The following is a 17912-nucleotide window of genomic DNA, read 5'->3' as shown; positions in this document are numbered from 1 at the left end:
TGATTTGTTCCTATGGTGCATACAAACCCTCGTCCTGTAATCAGGGAGAAAAACTGCTTGGTGGGTTGGAAGTCCTCTTAGGAGTCAAAACTGGATGGTTCATTTTCTCCCCTAGAAGTGATCACCACTTGATCTGTTCAGAAGCAAAGCGATAACCCCAGCAACCTCCACTCTGATTTTCATAGGGATTAAAGGCTAATAGAACTTGGGTTGTACATGCAAGCATGTACCTGATCAAACTAGAGGTAACCTTACCTTAAGGGGATGTCAGTTGGAGACATACCTGGTATGATGATGAATGTGTTGCTATTAGATCTACCATCCCCTTGCTTGTTAAAGGGGATGGGAGAGATACTTCTTTAGATTTTAAGAATGGAGCTCTGAAGTGTAACTTACCAGCAACAGGTCCGATCCAGCTAGGAACGTTTTGACAGCATGGTCCTTAAGAAGGAGAAAAGAATAATAAAAAAGAGAACCCAATCATACTACCATTCATTCCAGATCTACATCAACAAGTTTCAATAGACGAGATGCATCCTTGTCCTGTGTGGAAGCTGGGGTGATTAAACAACTACTTGAGCAGCCACCACAGGTCTAAGCACAAAGGTATCAATAGACTTGTGTTTATACACTCGCAAGTAAAAAGCCATGAAGGTAGTTTTCCTTTTCCAGACTTAGGCCTTCAGCACTTGGCCCACTGACAGGTTTCTCTTGAAGGTAAGAGTGAAGCCAATACCCCTGATTTTGTGAGCACTGGTCCTAGATGGAACCTTGACACTCTCGTTAGTAAAGGTGTATGCTCAACGGATCATGTCACAATGCCAGAAAGAGAAAGCGTTTCTCGACACTTTTCTTAGATCTACCAGTACAATAGAAAAGTTCTTAACACCCATGGCTGAGTTATCGGGTCCTTTTCAGATAGCAAAGTAAAGTCATTAAGGGACACCAAAGCATCTCTCATCGACCACCCGACGCCTCTTGAAATGGGGGTATGGAGAAAGATTCAGGCCTGGGGTTATGCACTGCCAGGTTCTGGGTTTGGCCATGATATCAAATACAAAACAGATGGAGACCTTCTATTCCTCAGAATGGGTGACAAAATAAGAGAGACTATACGACTCGCCAATGCTCTTTGCCGATGCTTAAGGTAGCAGAAAGACAGTCTTGAGAGTTAGATCCCTGTCTGATGGCCTCATTAAATGCTCAAACGGAGTACAGGTAAAAGCCTTGAGGACTAAAGTCACGGCCCACTCTGGGGGCCCGTGATCTTTGAGTGGGCAAGACTGGTAGAAGCTCCTCACAACCACAAACAATTATCACGAAGCCGAGAAGTTTATATCCTTGTCATTTAGACCATACTCAAGATGTACAGTAGCCTTTGACAGCTGGAACTGAGAGGCGTTTCTCTCGGCAAAGGGAAATGAGGATATCGGCATTCTGTGCTAGAGTTACTCTGATCAGAGAAATATCCCTTTTATGACACCAACTACAGGAGATGGCCCACTTACCCTGGAAGACATCTGCAGAGGACCTCGAGGTATCAAGACATTTCCTGTACAGTACCTGGTGATCAATCTATTCTAAAGAAGTGTTTTAATTCCTTCATTCTACCTTGTTTTGAGTATTGTTCTCCTGTCTGGTGTTCAGCTGCTGATTCTCATCTTAATTTGTTGGATAGAAACTTACGGTCTATTAAATTTCTTATTCCTGATCTAGATATTAATCTTTGGCACTGTCGTTCAATTAGTTCATTATGCATGTTGCATAAGATTTTTCATAACTCTGACCATCCTTTACATTCAGATCTCCCTGGACAATTCTTTCCTGTTCGTAATACTAGGCAGGCAGTTAATTCTAATAGCCTGGCCTTCTCCATCATGAGGCACAATACTACACAGTATTCTAGAAGTTTTATTCCAGCTGTTACCAAGTTGTGGAATGATCTTCCTAATCGGGTAGTTGAATCAGTAGAACTTCAAAAGTTCAAAGTTGGAGCAAATGCTTTCATGTTGACCAGGCTGACATGAGTCTTTTTATTGTTTATATACAGTATGACATATCTGTTTTGGACGTTGTTAATAGTTTATATAGGACATAAATGTTTTGACGCTGTTACTGTTTTAAAATGATATATTGTTAATTTATTCTCTTCATTTATTTATTTCCTTATTCCCTTTCCTCACTGGGCTATTTTTCCCTGTTGGAGCCCTTGGGCTTATAGCATCTTGCTTTTCCAATTAGGGTTGTAGCTTGGCTAGTAATAATAATAATAATAATTATAATAATAATAATAAAAGACTATTGCTCGTGGGAGATGCTAGATAGCCTCCACCTATAAAGAGCTAAGGACTCCATAGCATAGTGGTACCTCTGGAGGAGTGGCTGATAGAGAAGTGCTGGTTACTGGAGTAGTTCTCTCAGGACCCAGACCAGAAGAGCAAGCTGATTGCGATACAACTCAACATTAGGCTATCTGGGAGCCACCAGTTATCCTGAGTTCTAGCATAATCAACACTGTTAATTACCAGCTGGATCAGGCTGAATGATGGAAAGGTATACACGTCCACGTGATCCATTCTGTGTTGGAGTGTGTCTTCGATCACAACCCATGGGGCCTGTATAGGGGGAAGAGAATATGAGGAGCTTCTTGTTCTCCTTGATGGCAAACAGTATGATCCTTTCTGCTATACGGTGTAAAGACAACTTTGCTCACACAACCTGCCCCTGGCAACTAAGTGTGTCTGCTAGTACCTTCCTCTTGTCCCGACTGTACCTTACCAACAACTATATGGCATGAAACATCTTCCAGGTATGCATCTGCTTTGTCAGCTCAATAAGAGGGCCTGTAGCAATTGCTCCACCAAGGAGGCCAGGATCAACCAATCATTAAGATACATCAACAGATAAATCCCTCACGAATGGGCCCATGCTGATATTAAGATGAAAACCCGTGTGAATACCCAGGGAGCCGTAAACACTCGAAACCACAGAGCATTGAACTGGTACACCGTACCATATAGGGAAAGGGCGAGGTACTTCCGAACGCACTGATAACAAGCCCTGTAAAGTATGCGTCCTTCTGGTCTAGCGAAAGCGTGAAGTCTCCCTCTTTGACAAAAAACAAGACGGACCATACTGTTCTCACACTAAACTTTGTTCGTCGCACATAATTGTTCGGAGAAGAAAGGGTCATGATTGGCCTCCAGCCCCATTTCCCACCAAGAAGAGCAGACTGTAGAAGCCCAAAGAATTGTCTCGAACAATTTCAAGACCGTTCTTCTGCAACATCACATCCACCTCTGCCTGCAAGGCCCTTTCGGTAATGTTGGATGATCCACAGGGCAACTTGATCAGTAGTTGAGATAAGAGGGGGGGGGGCATTCCTGAAAGGTAACAAGTAAAAGTTTTGAAGGACACTTGCTACCCAAGACTTGGCCATGAGTTTCTGCCAAGTTTCCCTGTGGCAAGACAGGTACCCACCTACTCTTGGCAGCACTTCACTCTCCCTCCCCTTTTCCCATCCCCACCTATGATTGGACAAATGTTATTTGGACTAAATCTATTGATAATTACAAATGTTAATGATATAAAAACCATTATATGCAGAAAATCTGATAGCACTTAAACTTGCCTGTCCTTACTCATATATGAAACTAAAGCTAAAGACAAATATTCCTTTATTCAGGAAGCTTTTCCTGTTTCCTTGATGAAAGTAAAATTGTAAACAATTTCTGAAATTTGAAAATTTGTTGATTTTTCATTTGCAGAAAGATCCATCAATGCAACATGCTCACATGACGAACAGTGCATGCAAGGAGCCAACAACTCGATCTGCGTAAAGTCAGCAAATTCTTCAATAACAGGGAATTGCCAGTGTGACCAAGACTACTGGGCTTACAGCGCTACAAGATGCATTCACAAGATAAGTAAGTACAGTACATTAGTTTATCGCATTGTATATATTGTAAGATGATCCGTGTAATTTCTACCATCAGATAACGATAAAAATATTTCCATTAAAGTTTTTCTTCAGTAAAATGCCTTGTCAATAAATGCCTTGTCAATAACCGCATACAATCATGACACGTAGGCTATTAATATATGTTCTTGGAAAAGGAAAGCGAAATCTGTAAGCTTTCATCCCATAAATAGCTCTAACCTTTTTGTTTCCTCCCACAATTTACGGGCTGCCTTAATGCAAGAGCCCGTGCTTGCTATTTATCCATAGCAAGTTAATCTACAATCATTATCATCTCCCACAGGCTATAGTGGCTTCGTTTGGTCATGGATTAACAAAAGGATTGTGAACAGCATGTGCAATGTGACTTTTACAGTAAAGGCCCCTCAAGACTTCCAGATTAGACTGATGAACAACCCAGACTTCAATTCAGGGGTCCAAACCTATATGATTAGTGAGTACTGATGCAATGTTCTTGATGCTGTCCGACAAACAACGCTGAAAATACAGTACTCTTAAATGTAATTTTCAAATAGACAAACGAATAAGTGTACCGGAATAAGTGACAGGCTAAAGAGGAGAAGGAAATGAGGGGGAAAAGAGTTTGCTAGATCATTTGTCTGTACCGAGTAGTAAAAGAGTTTGTTGATGGATGCAATTTTGACTTACAACGCTTCGTGGATAGGCTACATCGCATTTACCATGAAGGAATGATACCTTTCTTATAAGTTTCCTTTATCATTATATATTAATGTTCTTCCTGAGTTTTTTTATCAGTTCTACTTGTTTCCATATCATATTGTCTTTTCATGTTTCAAATTATGACTTTACTACAGCATTAGCATAGGTTGAGTATTTCAGTGCTTACATCCAGTATTGTATTTGGGTATGTTCCAACGTACGTCAAAATTCAAGTTACTACACACAGAAACGGATTTCCATTGTAGCCCGAGAATATACTGTAATCTTAGATTAGTTGATGCAACAAACTAAAAACTAGATATCAGTTATAATTTAAGAGAGAATATAAAGGAGGAGCTATTAATGCAATAGGATAGGCAACTTTGGTAAGAAAAAAGTGAAACATATGGAGTTATCATCGCAAGATCAATTCTGGGGTAAATTAGAATAACCTTCAGGAATGCTTTTCGTATAAACGAAGTCTAAAGAATAGCAAGATCATGAACTATGAAGAAATTTTTAAGTACATTTACAGGACAATAGACTTGTGTAGGAGCATATAAAGTCTACAAGTTAAAAAAGGATCAAATGATGGAAGGAAAGAACATAATGGATGAAAATTTAGCAGTCAGTTTGAGCAAGGGCTTTGGGGGTTACAATCTTTCTACAAGGAGTTACTGTAAACAGAAAGAAAGTTATGGAGTTACATGATATGTGTTTGTTTGAATAAAAACGAGTGAGGAACTATGCGGCCTAGGGAAAATTTTCATTTTGAGGGGTACTCTTTCCGAAATTTTTTTTTTACCTTTTCAAGCTTTTTTAAATCCTCGCATAACCTTGAAGGTAAATGTTATATTAATACCAACATAAACTTGAATCAATATCAAATTTTATTGTTTATAAAATTCTGAACTGTTCCTAATTTTGAGATGGTAACTAAACATTTGCTTTCACTTTTGTAATAAGAAATTAATTCTTCTCCATAAAATTTTGCATAATTTATTCAAATGTCTGCTATCTTTTACTTTCAAAGGAATTGGATATACAACAAACACCAAAACACGTCTTGATAGAGCAGGAACTTTAATATCTGAGGTCTCGACTCCAGCAATCCTCACCAATAACTTCCAGAACTTCACTTTAAGTTGGTGCAATGGAATCATAAAGTTAGTAGTATTTAAACCTAACCTAACCTAGCTCAACCCAACCTAACCTAACCTGACCTAACCTAGCTTAATAATTGCTTCTTGCCTACATCCACATTTATTGTACTTATATATTCAAATCTAAAATTATATCTATTTGTATCGTAATCAACAATTCTTTTGCAACAGCAACATAAATAAGAAGTATACCAAAGTATTTTTCCCTTTCAGTGTAGGCAGACAAGGACAACCCCCAGTTCTTTCTTACACTGATCCTTTGCCAATAAAACCAATCACTGGGATAGGATTCTATTCAGTAGCTCCTAACAACCACATCTTCTTCCCACACAATCTTGTCGACCCTTACTTTCCAACGAGTGAATCTACTGGTGGTAAGTTTTTTTTTTTTTTTCATCTTTTATTATGAAATACACATTCATTGTCATTTGACTAGTTATACGCCACTTAAACTTCACATACGTTTTAATCATGGTCTAGGACATCAACAGACTACGAAATGTATACTTTATAGTCATAACTGACAAGTATGACTTGAAAAAAAATTATATCCTACCTTCACTAGGAGTTTCTTTTAAGTTGTAGACAACTATTGCATTCGTTTTACCACTAAAAAATGTATATTTTTGTATTTTCACTTTAGAAACAGCTTGTTGTTATAATAATAACAACTTTGAGAAGAAGAGGGGCTACAGTGCTGCAGTTGACAACCAGCAAAGTTACACAGCGTTGGCTAGGGTTAGTACCCAATTGGGCAACATCCGGTAAACCAGCGGAAGAGGGGACCAGAAGGGAGGAAAAGAAGACTAGAATCAAACCAAGAGACTGCCGACGATGGAAACAGCTTCCTAGCATAGTGTATTCAACAGTTGCCTAACACAAAATAAGAGATTATTTAATTACATTCCTGAAAATGAAGATACAACTTGGAAAACATGCCTAAGAACATTAGGAACTTCACTGGCTGATATAAACCTCAGAAGAGGAATCTTCCAAAGCAATTCACTACCTCCACTGCTAGCTATAGGTTCCATAATGAAAATGGGATTTGGGAAAACTAGGAAAGGCTACCGACTTTCATTAGTCTTATTCAAAGTACATGCAAAATATGCTAAGAGCTGTGACTGCCTTGTATAAAGCCCACATCAAAATGAAGATGTGAAAATACAGTACAATTGTAAATTGCACATTTGCATCTGCAAATATATTGAAGGAAAAAATCGTGCATTATGAAACAATTGAAAATCCAGATGAGAGAAACATCAAAGACATAAAAGAGACATGAAATAACACCCTGGGAATAGTGGAGGCTGATAACATTAAATACCAGGTAATGAAAACATACATCAATAGGGAAAAATTCTGATTACGGCAATACTGAAGTTCAAGTTCTGTGCTGGATACACTCTGAAGCAAATACATGCAGAGGCTGAGCCAGTAGTTAGATACTGTGATAGAATAGTAATTTGTACAAAAAAAAAGGACCTTGAAACAATGAAAAGAAAAATAAGACGACTAATGACTATCCAAGTTTTACTTACCAAGAACTAAGGGTAGAAAAGAATACAGTGTAAAGAACTGTATCAAGATTATGGAAAGAACACAAGGGTAGCGCCATAAGAACAGTACAAAATGAAGGTAATCTCTTCTAGTGAAGAGCTTCCTAAGTGTATGGAAACAATCAAGAGTCATACGAAAGATAACTGGAAATAAAATCATGTGGTCAGTACTAGAGGCAGAGTTGGGATATAAGTGGAAATAGTACTGTAGTTGAAAAAAAAAAAAAAGACTTAAGGCACGTTAATGGCAGCCAGCACAAGACCAAGCATTATGTATGCGATATGTTCAAAATAAAAGAGATGGTCATGAATAATCATCACCTATATGAACTAATCAAGAGATATATGCTCAGACACCGTACCTTGAACTGTTAAATAAATATAAATAAAATACATCTCTAATAATAGTACATTAGCTATAGCATGGGACACAATATTTAAAAACAAAAGCGAAAGAAAAACCATACAAGAACGAAGATTTACATAAGAAATAAAGAGAATATAGCAAAAAAAAAGTGGAAGTATTACATATAAACATAGAAGTACTAAGAATAACTCCACTGTACCTCAAGGGAAATCTAGACTGCCTTAGATAAACAAACCTTGAACAGGACTTTCTCAAGAAAATTGCACTGTTGTCCACAGTAAGAATAATTAGGAAAGTGTTGGAATCCTAAAACAATAGGGTAATTTGGGTGTTCAGTTCAGATCAGAAATGAGATACCAACCTATTCAGGTTATGAGAAGAAGAAATAATAATAACAATAATGATAACAGCTATGATTATTCTCAGTTCAATCTATTTTTTTTTCTAAATACTGTACTACCGTTTTTATGATTATGAATACAAAGCGACCAAGACCATTTGACAAGGGGACTTGTACTTTAGGAAGGCACACGCAAGTTTCTATCACTGTTGAAAGTTTATTGAGCCTTTTTAACAGTAAATTCATGATTGGAATTGGTTAAAGTATTAAAACAATTTCTGAACCTCTGACTTACAGAAACCAGAGAACACTGTTATTAGACATTCGACTCAATATGGATACTTTGAGGGGCATAAGCACACGATTTTCCTTAAAGAAAAAAAAAATCACAAGAAAAGTTGAGCAGGCATGACCCTGTTCTTATGTTAATTTTGATGCTGTGTTACTTATCGTCAGATATTATCTGCTGCCATGTTAGCCAACTGGGTAAATAATAAAAAAATGCGTTTAAAGCACTGGCTTGACTTTTACTTTTCTTACTTTTTTTTAATTCTTCATTAACTTTAGCATCAGCCAATAAATTCTGTTATCTTGAGCAGATTTATTTAGTTAAATTTAGTTTTTTTTTTTTTTATAATTAGTCAACTGTATTTCATCAAGGTGCCTACCTTTCTATCCACAGTTGTTCGCACAAATGGTCATGACTATCACAAGGTGAAGCTTCTGCCAAGCGGAGCTCCTACGACCAGCATCAATTTCACCTTCGAGTGTAAGGCGCCTAGAGACTGCAATGTTATTTTCGGACAGCTTTCAAATGACTACCCTTACTACAAGATTAGTTAGTACCCTTTACACAGTATTTACTATTCTAATTGCAGTATCAAATTTTTGGGGAGATTGAAGGTACACATGGAAATCATCGTAAGTTCCTAACCAATATCACTTGTGTAATAAAATATGTTCTACGATACGTCCATATGTAATAATACAGTGGTGTTGCTGGTAAGCCAAGTGTTATGCAAAGTACATAAAAAAAATTCCTCTTGATCATGGGTTGAAGTACAGTACTGTACTAAGCATGAATATGAAAGATTTCAAAGTTTTTATTACTAAATATGGATATCTTCACTTTTTTCTAATAATTTATAAAAGTGTCTTCCTTTATCATGTTAAATAATTTACATTAAAAGGAATCTCTAGTTCTTCATGATAGACAGAACACGAAAGGACCTTTCCAGGCATATTCATTTTTTGTCTCTGGCATCAGGCAACATCCATAAATTTAAGACTTTAGCCACACTGTCTGTTGCTGTATGGCACAACTGGTGATAACATCTTATTATGTGGTCAGGTCAATTGGCAAATGGTAGCAAAAGACCTTGGCTAGTACAATGGTAACGTGTTCGCCTTGCATTTGCATGGCAGGAGATCGATCCCCGCCCGGGATTGTGAGTTTAAGCTGTTTACTGGGGAGGCCACTGCTGAGGTTGGGCACCACAGTGGGCGGTTGCACTTGCCCGGCTGACATTCTGGTGATCGTCTATTCTAATGAAACTGGAACTGGAACCAGACATCTTTACATAGTACCAAAACTACTTTAAAATGGTATTCTTACAATGGTTTTTAGCAAAAGTCAGTCAGTTTCATCAGACAAGCAATGGAGAACCTAGAAATGCCAGATGAGTGCCGTAAAAGCATAAAAAACCTAGTCAAGATTCAAAAGAGATCAAATTTTAAGAAAAATGACCCAATACAACACAGTGCAGTACTGTACTTAACTTATTCATAATGTCAGCTGGAGGGAAAACTCACGCTTAGATAAGATTTTGCTGTTAGAGTTTTTGCAAATAAGCTGCATATCTCTGCATTTTGTGTTTGATTGAATTAGATATTTTTTTTCACAATTTGTATAAATTTTTTGTTGCCAGTAACTTGCAACATTAACATCTGGATTCATATACTTATTTGAATACTAAGCTACTGCATGTAATTTAATCATTTTTATCTGTTTAGCTAAAGTTGTCTGTGGAAAAAATAGTAAAAGAAAGAACAAAAGCTTAACTTTTCCTAATCAAATTATGTTGTATATGTCCATCCTCAATTCATAATAATATGCATTAAGATGGCTTCCTATGGTTTTGTTAGCAAGTACACATGGATTGTTATCATGGTCCCTCTCAATTCAAAAGTATGTTTCAATGGTTGTCCAACACGTTATCAGTTTAAAGCGCAAAATTAAACTCACTGTTAGTTCAAGGCAGAATCCAGACAAGACTTGGCTAGTTGATTTATAGTGGGGATGATGACAATAATGACATTCCTTCACCTTAAGAAAATTCGGAACCTTAGTATATTAGCGGTCAGTTTCTCCCGCGTGCATTAGAAATAGACCTCAACTAACGTAAACTGCCCTCCCCTAACCTAACCTACAAGGCCCCTATGACCCTCCTTACACTGCCGTATTCTTAGTCAGCCATCATTATACATACACCCCGAAAATTCATATAATCAGACAACTTTCAATAGTGATGAGCTTCATAAGCTCTTGACATTACTAGGTTCCTTTGTTTGAGTTCAGAGGTCATGGGAATCCTCTCACAAAAGCAGAAATCCTGGTCCTACCCTCTCCATCAGCAAAACTAACTTAACTCCCCAAATTGAGTCTAATGTTCAGTATTTTTTTCAGTAAGGGTTCTGAAAGTTTGCTGCACAATACAACTTCGAAACCCTCTCACAGAGCTTAAAATTCTATAATCATTTTAGACCCCTTTGCTGCTATACTCTTGTAAATAGACACTCTAATCACTCTAAGGCAACTAGATGGAAAAGCAGAAGACCAAGTTGGTAGTCTGGATACCTCCACTTGCATAAAGTAATCGGTCTTAAACAACCTCATATTACTTATGTGAATGGCATGGCATATCATTTGATTCCCTTAAATTCTAATGGGGTGAAAGAAGTTTCAACCAGAGGAAGCTATTTTCATTATGTTTCAAATGACGATGTACGCTTTTATTTCTAGTCTTGTAGAAGAGAAATTTACAAAATGTTTGGATCTAGACTTAATTTTTTGTTAATTGACCTGCTTGGATGAAACTGTCATTTGCATCCTCTGAGGCCTTGTCAGCCTTTGTGTGTTTTGTGATCAAGAGAAGATAACAGATATATGTCTATGGGAACGGAGGCTGGAGAGACGAGTTTGCATGGTGAGATGAGATGAGACCTGGGTGAGACGAGCACTGGGCGAGGTTTACTCCAAAGAGGAAGATCGGGAAATGGACTAATCCAATTCCCGCCAAAAGGAATACCGCAAAAGGGAGACCAAAACAGGTGAAGGAAGTCTCTTCTGTGGACGGAAAAGGTGACCAACTGCTGCCGCTGTCAGAAATTCTCCCCGCAAGCAGGAAGATTGCCGAACAGTGGTTGGTGAAGGGACTTTCCCTCGGAAGGGAAAATTCCAACACCTGGAAGAGAACCTCTGGGCAGCACTCTGCTTCATCTCAACGAGATCTATCTCAAATTGAAAGTCGACATAGAGTGATGCCAGAAAAACGAAGCCGAAGCTTGCTTCTGGGTTCCCCCTCGAAGGGGTTACCCGAAAAAATACGAGGAGTTCCACATAGCTATTGTTCTGGTGGTCCAGAACTGCCACAGGTGCAGGTGAAGAAGATGAAAGAATGGCAAGATCATCTGACTTCACGCTCCTTATGTCGGCAGCTAGCGCTGAGGAAAAACAAAAAGAGAGAATGAAAATTCACCCTGGGAGGATAACCTAACCAGCGGACGGAAGAGGTCTCCCCTGAGAGGCTCATTTCTGGGTTGCCCTCGTGGAGCTTCCAGCAAAGAGGAGCAAGACTGAAGTTCAGCTCTGGGTAAGCAGCAAGCTGTCTTCCCTCTGATGAACTTGCAGGGAGAAAGTGACGTCAATATGCGAACAAAGGACAATTCACACAAGACGACTTCCCTGAGATGTAGGCAGGGTTGCTCAATAGGAGAAACGGGGGAGGCCAACAGCCTACAAGATATCCAACGTCCAAGGAGAAGAGACCGAAGAGAAGATTTCTACGTCCTTGGGAATTCCGCACCACGCTGACACTAAAAAATAGCAACATTCACACTGTAATAATAAAAAAAGAGAATGTTTATTTAGATACATATACAATATATATATATATATATATATATATATATATATATATATATATATATATATATATATATATGTATATATATATATAGATTACAAGAATGTTTAAATACAAATAGAAACACATGAAGAAAAAAAGGAAAAGTCAAAAGCCAGCAAAACAGTTTGGAGGAGAGATGAACGTCTACCCTACCAGAGTCAAAGGAAAAGAAGTGACAGACTACAGAGTTGTGTGTGTGAGTGGGGTGGTCGGCTGCTCTGGCTACCCCTCCCCATGCCCCACCGATGGGGTAATTCTATCTCGCTATAAAGTCTTATGGCTAGTTCAGCATTGCCGAAAGGATAATCCCTAATAAATATCTCCAGGTTTGTATATGGTATGTTAGAAAAAACACAAATTACGTCCAAATTTGTCATATCGATTTCTTCACTTACTTTGGGATTAAAATTATTTATTAGTAGTTGCTCAAGTAGAGAGCAGAAGTTGGATTGATGTCTTGAGGTCTGTTTCTAGAAATACCCAAGCTACCATGTTTGGGTCAAATGCTTCAACCTCAGAATTGTCAATAAGGATGCCCTTTAGTTCAAGGGATAGAACGACAGAAATCCATTATAGTAGACATTCCAGAAGGATTGCCAGCTGGACTCAAAAATCTTATCGGAGAACGGTAAGTAAAAGACTTTTCCACTTTTTCTCCATTTGTGAAAACCTTTAGGTACTAGGTGGGGTCAAAGAAGATTACCAAATCCCTCCAACTTCCAACACTTCCTTGTCAAAGAAACCTGTTTTGTATTCAAACTATCTTATCAGTACAACAACTAATTAGATGCTACAGCTAGAAATTGGGAAATTTCTCGAGAAGCATTTGATAAAATTGATCATAAACCCTTCCCCAGGGTTTTACATCAGGTTATTCCTAACCACCAAAGCTCAGAAGGTTGGAGACCAATTCCAGTTACCTCAGCCCTCAACAAGTAACTGTGCTTACAAATTTTTTGCTGGACACTCCTTCAACAGTTCTGGGGGCAATCAAGCAAAAATATTAGATGTTCTAAAAGGACCCCTCAGATGTTATTTCCACATTCTCATTCATCTCGATTCAAGGAAATACACTTTGCTTTATCAACAGATCAAAGGTATATCAATTTGAGTGCTTATATTTGGGATAAGGACCGCCCCAGAGGTATTCACCAGAATGATGTTTCCTCATCTCGAGATAGTTAAGATTATTGGACTTAGAGTTCTCCTGTACTGTATATGGACAACTGGCTAATTTTAAAAGTTCTCCTGTACTGTATATGGACAACTGGCTAATTTTAAAAGGATTCCAGTTCAATGAGTATGGTTAGTTAGGTTGTTGGAGTGATTGGGGATCCTGGTCAATTTCAAAAAGTCCCTCTTGGATCAAAGTCAGAAGATTCTATATCTAGAAATGATAATAACAACAGTTACTTTTAAGGATTTCGTGAGAAGATGAGGATCCAGTCCTTTCTTCTTTTGCTACAATAGCTCGAAACATCGAAGCCCATGTTGGTGTGCTTGGAAAGTAGATGCAATGTTTCAAGATTGATCAAATCTGGATCATATATCTTCACACTGTTTGAGATGATTCCGCATATGTTAAATTAATTCAGGATCTCTGCGAACAGCATGAGGGTAATAAAGGCGTCTTTTTGGGCACAGAAGGAATGGTTCACAGATCTGTATCCCATAGTGTAGGAGCTTCACAGAGAGTTGCCATATAGTCAATCTGTTCAACTCAAAAGTGATCAATCCAAACCCATCTATGCTACATCTGACAGTATGAAGACTATCCACCATATCCTTAAAAGGGGGAAGGGGTGTTTGAATCCCTTTTGACTGTTTTTTATAGGTTCTTAAAAGAAAGGCCCAACACTCGTACACCATTCAAACATCAAACATGTGTTCCGGGCTTAAAATTTGACTTGGAAAGTATTGTACCTAATTCACTATTTAGTGGAAAATATATTGATATTCATGGTCTCTTAATACATAAGAATACTTCCTTATTTTCAGAGGGTGTATATTTAAACGTAGCATTTAAAAAAAAAAAAAAAATTATTAAAAAGTGTCAAATATTCAAAGTAGGCCACATTTTTCAGTTTGTGGAAGGTCCCCATGTAGCTCAGGACTCAATCTGATTAAACTGGTCACTTAGGCTTAAAACTAACCTTGATTAAGTACCACTTATCTATACCATTTCCTTAAGACTTTGCCTGTGAATATAAAACCCTAAAACTCATTTGTTGGACTTGACGACTCATGCTTTCTTGAGGAATATACATAGTTCATCCTTATACATAACTCTACCAAAGTTCTTTTACTAGAAAATAAGAAGAAAAAATTAACCTGATCCCTAACTTTCTTTCAGAGAGAAAAATGTAAAAATAAAAAAACAGAAAATAATGCAGTTGGAGACAAAATGTTGCAACAGAGAATCTTTGAATTCCACTAATCTATTATTATGTACAACCCACTATAAATTCTAACTCATTAAGTAGAGGAATGAGCGCAAAATTACATTCTTAATGCAAATATAAGCAATACCAAAATACCTTTTTTTCCAGAAAATCAATATTACATTTAAAAATCTGAAGCAGCTTCATATTTGCTAATATACTGAATTAAGATACAAAATTGAGAGATTACTTGAGTGCCATATGTGGATGAGATCATGGTGAGGGGCAAGTGGAGAGTGCCTGGGCATGCTCTTCACTCTCCTCAAGATAGATTAGTTCACCAAATTTTCAACTGGGCTCCACAAGGCACTAGAAGAGTTGGAAGTCCCAGGCCTACATGGCTGACGACTATAAAGCGGGAAGTAGCTGATGATGAATGGAGTATTGATTTAAAAGCTATAGATAGAGACGATTGGCAAAATCTAACCGAGGCTATTTGCGTCAATAGGCGTAGGAGGAGATGATGATGAGTTTCAGTTATAGATATCGTAGTACAGTATATATAAGTCAAAGGAAAATTGAGCCACTTCCTTCTTGAATTCATTTTAGCTATGATTAATTTTCTCTTTACCTTCAGTTTATGGATCTTTTGCCAATACTCGGGTATCATTCTGGGGTAGCGTCATAAACAACTGGATAAAGGAAGTAGCCATTAGCGGGATTGTTTCCGGTACAGAATTCAGGAAATTTTGGATATCTATCGAAGGTCGTACATTCAAGTGAGTATCTGTTTAGATTTCATGTTACAGAAGCATTACACATTGTAATATTCATTAACTACCAATAACTTTAACATTATCATTTCCATTATTGCAATAAATGGATCACTATGATAAGTAATCACAATCCCTCTAATGGTACCACCTAATCATTAAAACAACATTTTTTTTCCAGGATTGGCAAAGGTGATGACCCCACTCCCATTATAAACTGGACAGAAAGTTTTGATGTGAATTTTACTCACGTGAGCATCAATAGCTATGATGGGGACCTCGGTTATTTCAAGATTTTATCACACAGGCAGTTCCATGACTATCCCAATGGCGGATATGTGTGATTCAACATGGAAATCTTGAAATGACTGTAACAGTTATACTTCATCATTGTAGGCCACAGAATACAGCAGAAGAATCCCACAGTAACTGAACCTGTTAATGAAAAGCATCTGTTATCAAAGAAAGTATGAACACTAAACCATGACCTTCTTTTTTAAAACAAACACCATTATTAACCTTGTTTCAAGCATAAAAATATTTGCCTGCTGGAAAACACTTGGTAACAAACAAAATTTACACCTTGGATCTACCATTACATTCATTTGACATAGACACATTCATAAGGGATTAAGGTAAGGATTGATAAGGATATAAGCTGATCATATGTATTTCAAATTCCAAGTAGCAGAGAAGTTGCACGATATGATGTTATAAAAAATGCACTGAAGCACTATATATGAGTTATAATTATGTGATTGATGTAACAAACATAATGAATGATTAAATCAAATATATGTCAAATATTATCCTTGAAACAATGGGAGCAATTAAATATCCTGAGAAATAATAAGTCTTCCGTAGAACCTTTAATCTCTATCACTACTAAAATGTAAACCAGCCTGAGCTAGTTTCTCACATGAATTGATATATAGCACCTTCAATTGTCCAGATCATCAAGATCAGTTTAAGAAAGATTTTTATAATAAAATCTATTATTTTGATACATGTACAGCACAATGCTCATATTTCTGATAAGTAAGCTTTTCAAACTTTTTCTCTCTCCATACGTTATACCATACCCTATAAAACCAAAGTGTAGGAACGTTGGGCAACATTGTGCGATTGAAATTGCACCCTGTGGTTCAGCACCTCACCTTACCACTTGCATTTCACACTACTGAAGTTGACATAGACGGCTCAGTAAACATACCAAACCACTCAACAAAGGAAGGAGGGAGGGATAACAGTGAAGTATCTAAATAATACATTTCACAAGATTAGTTTATCTTGACGAATGTTACCATATAATTTAATTATATTGCTGACTACTCCCTATCTTGGTTGTGGTTAAGTGGTAACCACAAAACCAAAGCTAGATCCTAAAATTCTCCTATGTTAATGAACCAAACTTACATACATAACAAATTTTTAAGTAATTTGTATTTTTCCTAGTTATAAAAATCTGGGTCCTTTGAATAGGGAAATGATTTCGGCACAAAATGGAATTGCCGTTGAACTCTTAACAAGGTAGTTAATGACAGGTGGTGCCCGCAGGGCACTAGCCCCGCCCCACCACCTTTGACCTTTCGGTTCAGGATAGAGAGGTGGTTGTGTGGGGAAGTTTAACTTAAAAGGCTTGGAAAAACACAAATAAAGTTAAAAATTTTTAATTTCATCTTACATGAAATATAAAGCTACGTCCTTAGAATAGGGAGACTCACTGCTTAGTGGGTTAGAAGTCCCCATAGAACAGAACTGGTTGGTTCTTTTTCTTCTTTGGAAATGTCAGTCTGCATGGTCCAGTACGGGAGCAAAGGAGATAACCGCAGCAACCTCCTATCTGTTCTCATAGGGATGAGAAGAGTGATGGGACATGGCCTCTCCAAGATAAATTGTACAGGTTGAACCGAGAAAATTCTTCCTCGTAAAGGAAATCTGTCCAGAATAACATACTTGGTGTATGATGATCAATGGGTTGGTAAAAATTCCATTCTCCACCGCTTCATTAGGGAGGAAGGGGGACGATACTTCTTTAGGATTAAAGAATGGAGCTCAGAAGGTAACTTGCAGCATCAAGTTCAATCAATTATGTAACATTTCAACTGCTTTGTCCCAAATAAAGGGGACAGAAAAAAAGATAGGAGAAAAAAAGACAGGAGAAGAAACAGTCATAGGCAAGATGTCCTCCTATCCCATGTGGAAGCTGGGATGGCTCCCTTCTTCCAACAGATGGCCTTCCTGAAGGAACCAAATTGGGAGCTCACAAAGGCTGTATATGAACAGGCTCTTTCCAGGAAGAAGTTATGGGTGGTGTCAATCGGGGTCTAGGGGCAGGCGCTAGGCCCTTCCTTGCACCCAATCCCACAGGATAGGCCAAATATGATGGTCTGGCCCCATCCCCTTCAAAGGGTCAGAGCTCTTGAACGAGCTGCGTGCTAAATCAGGGAGTCCTGTGAAGACATTCTCCACTTTTCTACTGCTGCCTGCTTGCGACTCTTTG

The 17912-nt window shown here is 37.9% G+C and overlaps 1 protein-coding gene across 1 annotated transcript in view; it reads left to right on the top strand.

Moving 5' to 3' along the window:
- Positions 1-15963, top strand: part of LOC137653628 (uncharacterized) — a 20839-nt gene extending 4876 nt beyond the window's left edge. The window contains exons 2-8 of the mRNA XM_068387199.1: positions 3768-3926; positions 4263-4412; positions 5673-5805; positions 6016-6176; positions 8751-8906; positions 15274-15415; positions 15591-15963. Coding sequence (XP_068243300.1) covers positions 3768-3926; positions 4263-4412; positions 5673-5805; positions 6016-6176; positions 8751-8906; positions 15274-15415; positions 15591-15753 — 1064 coding nt within the window. The 3' untranslated portion in view covers positions 15754-15963. The remainder of the gene's footprint in view (positions 1-3767; positions 3927-4262; positions 4413-5672; positions 5806-6015; positions 6177-8750; positions 8907-15273; positions 15416-15590) is intronic.
- Positions 15964-17912: the final 1949 nt, after the last annotated feature.

This window comes from Palaemon carinicauda, chromosome 1 (assembly GCF_036898095.1).
Source record: "Palaemon carinicauda isolate YSFRI2023 chromosome 1, ASM3689809v2, whole genome shotgun sequence".
Classification (NCBI taxonomy): domain Eukaryota; kingdom Metazoa; phylum Arthropoda; class Malacostraca; order Decapoda; family Palaemonidae; genus Palaemon; species Palaemon carinicauda.
The sequence above is the reverse complement of the archived record's forward strand: the minus strand, read 5'-3'. Positions and strand labels throughout refer to the sequence as shown.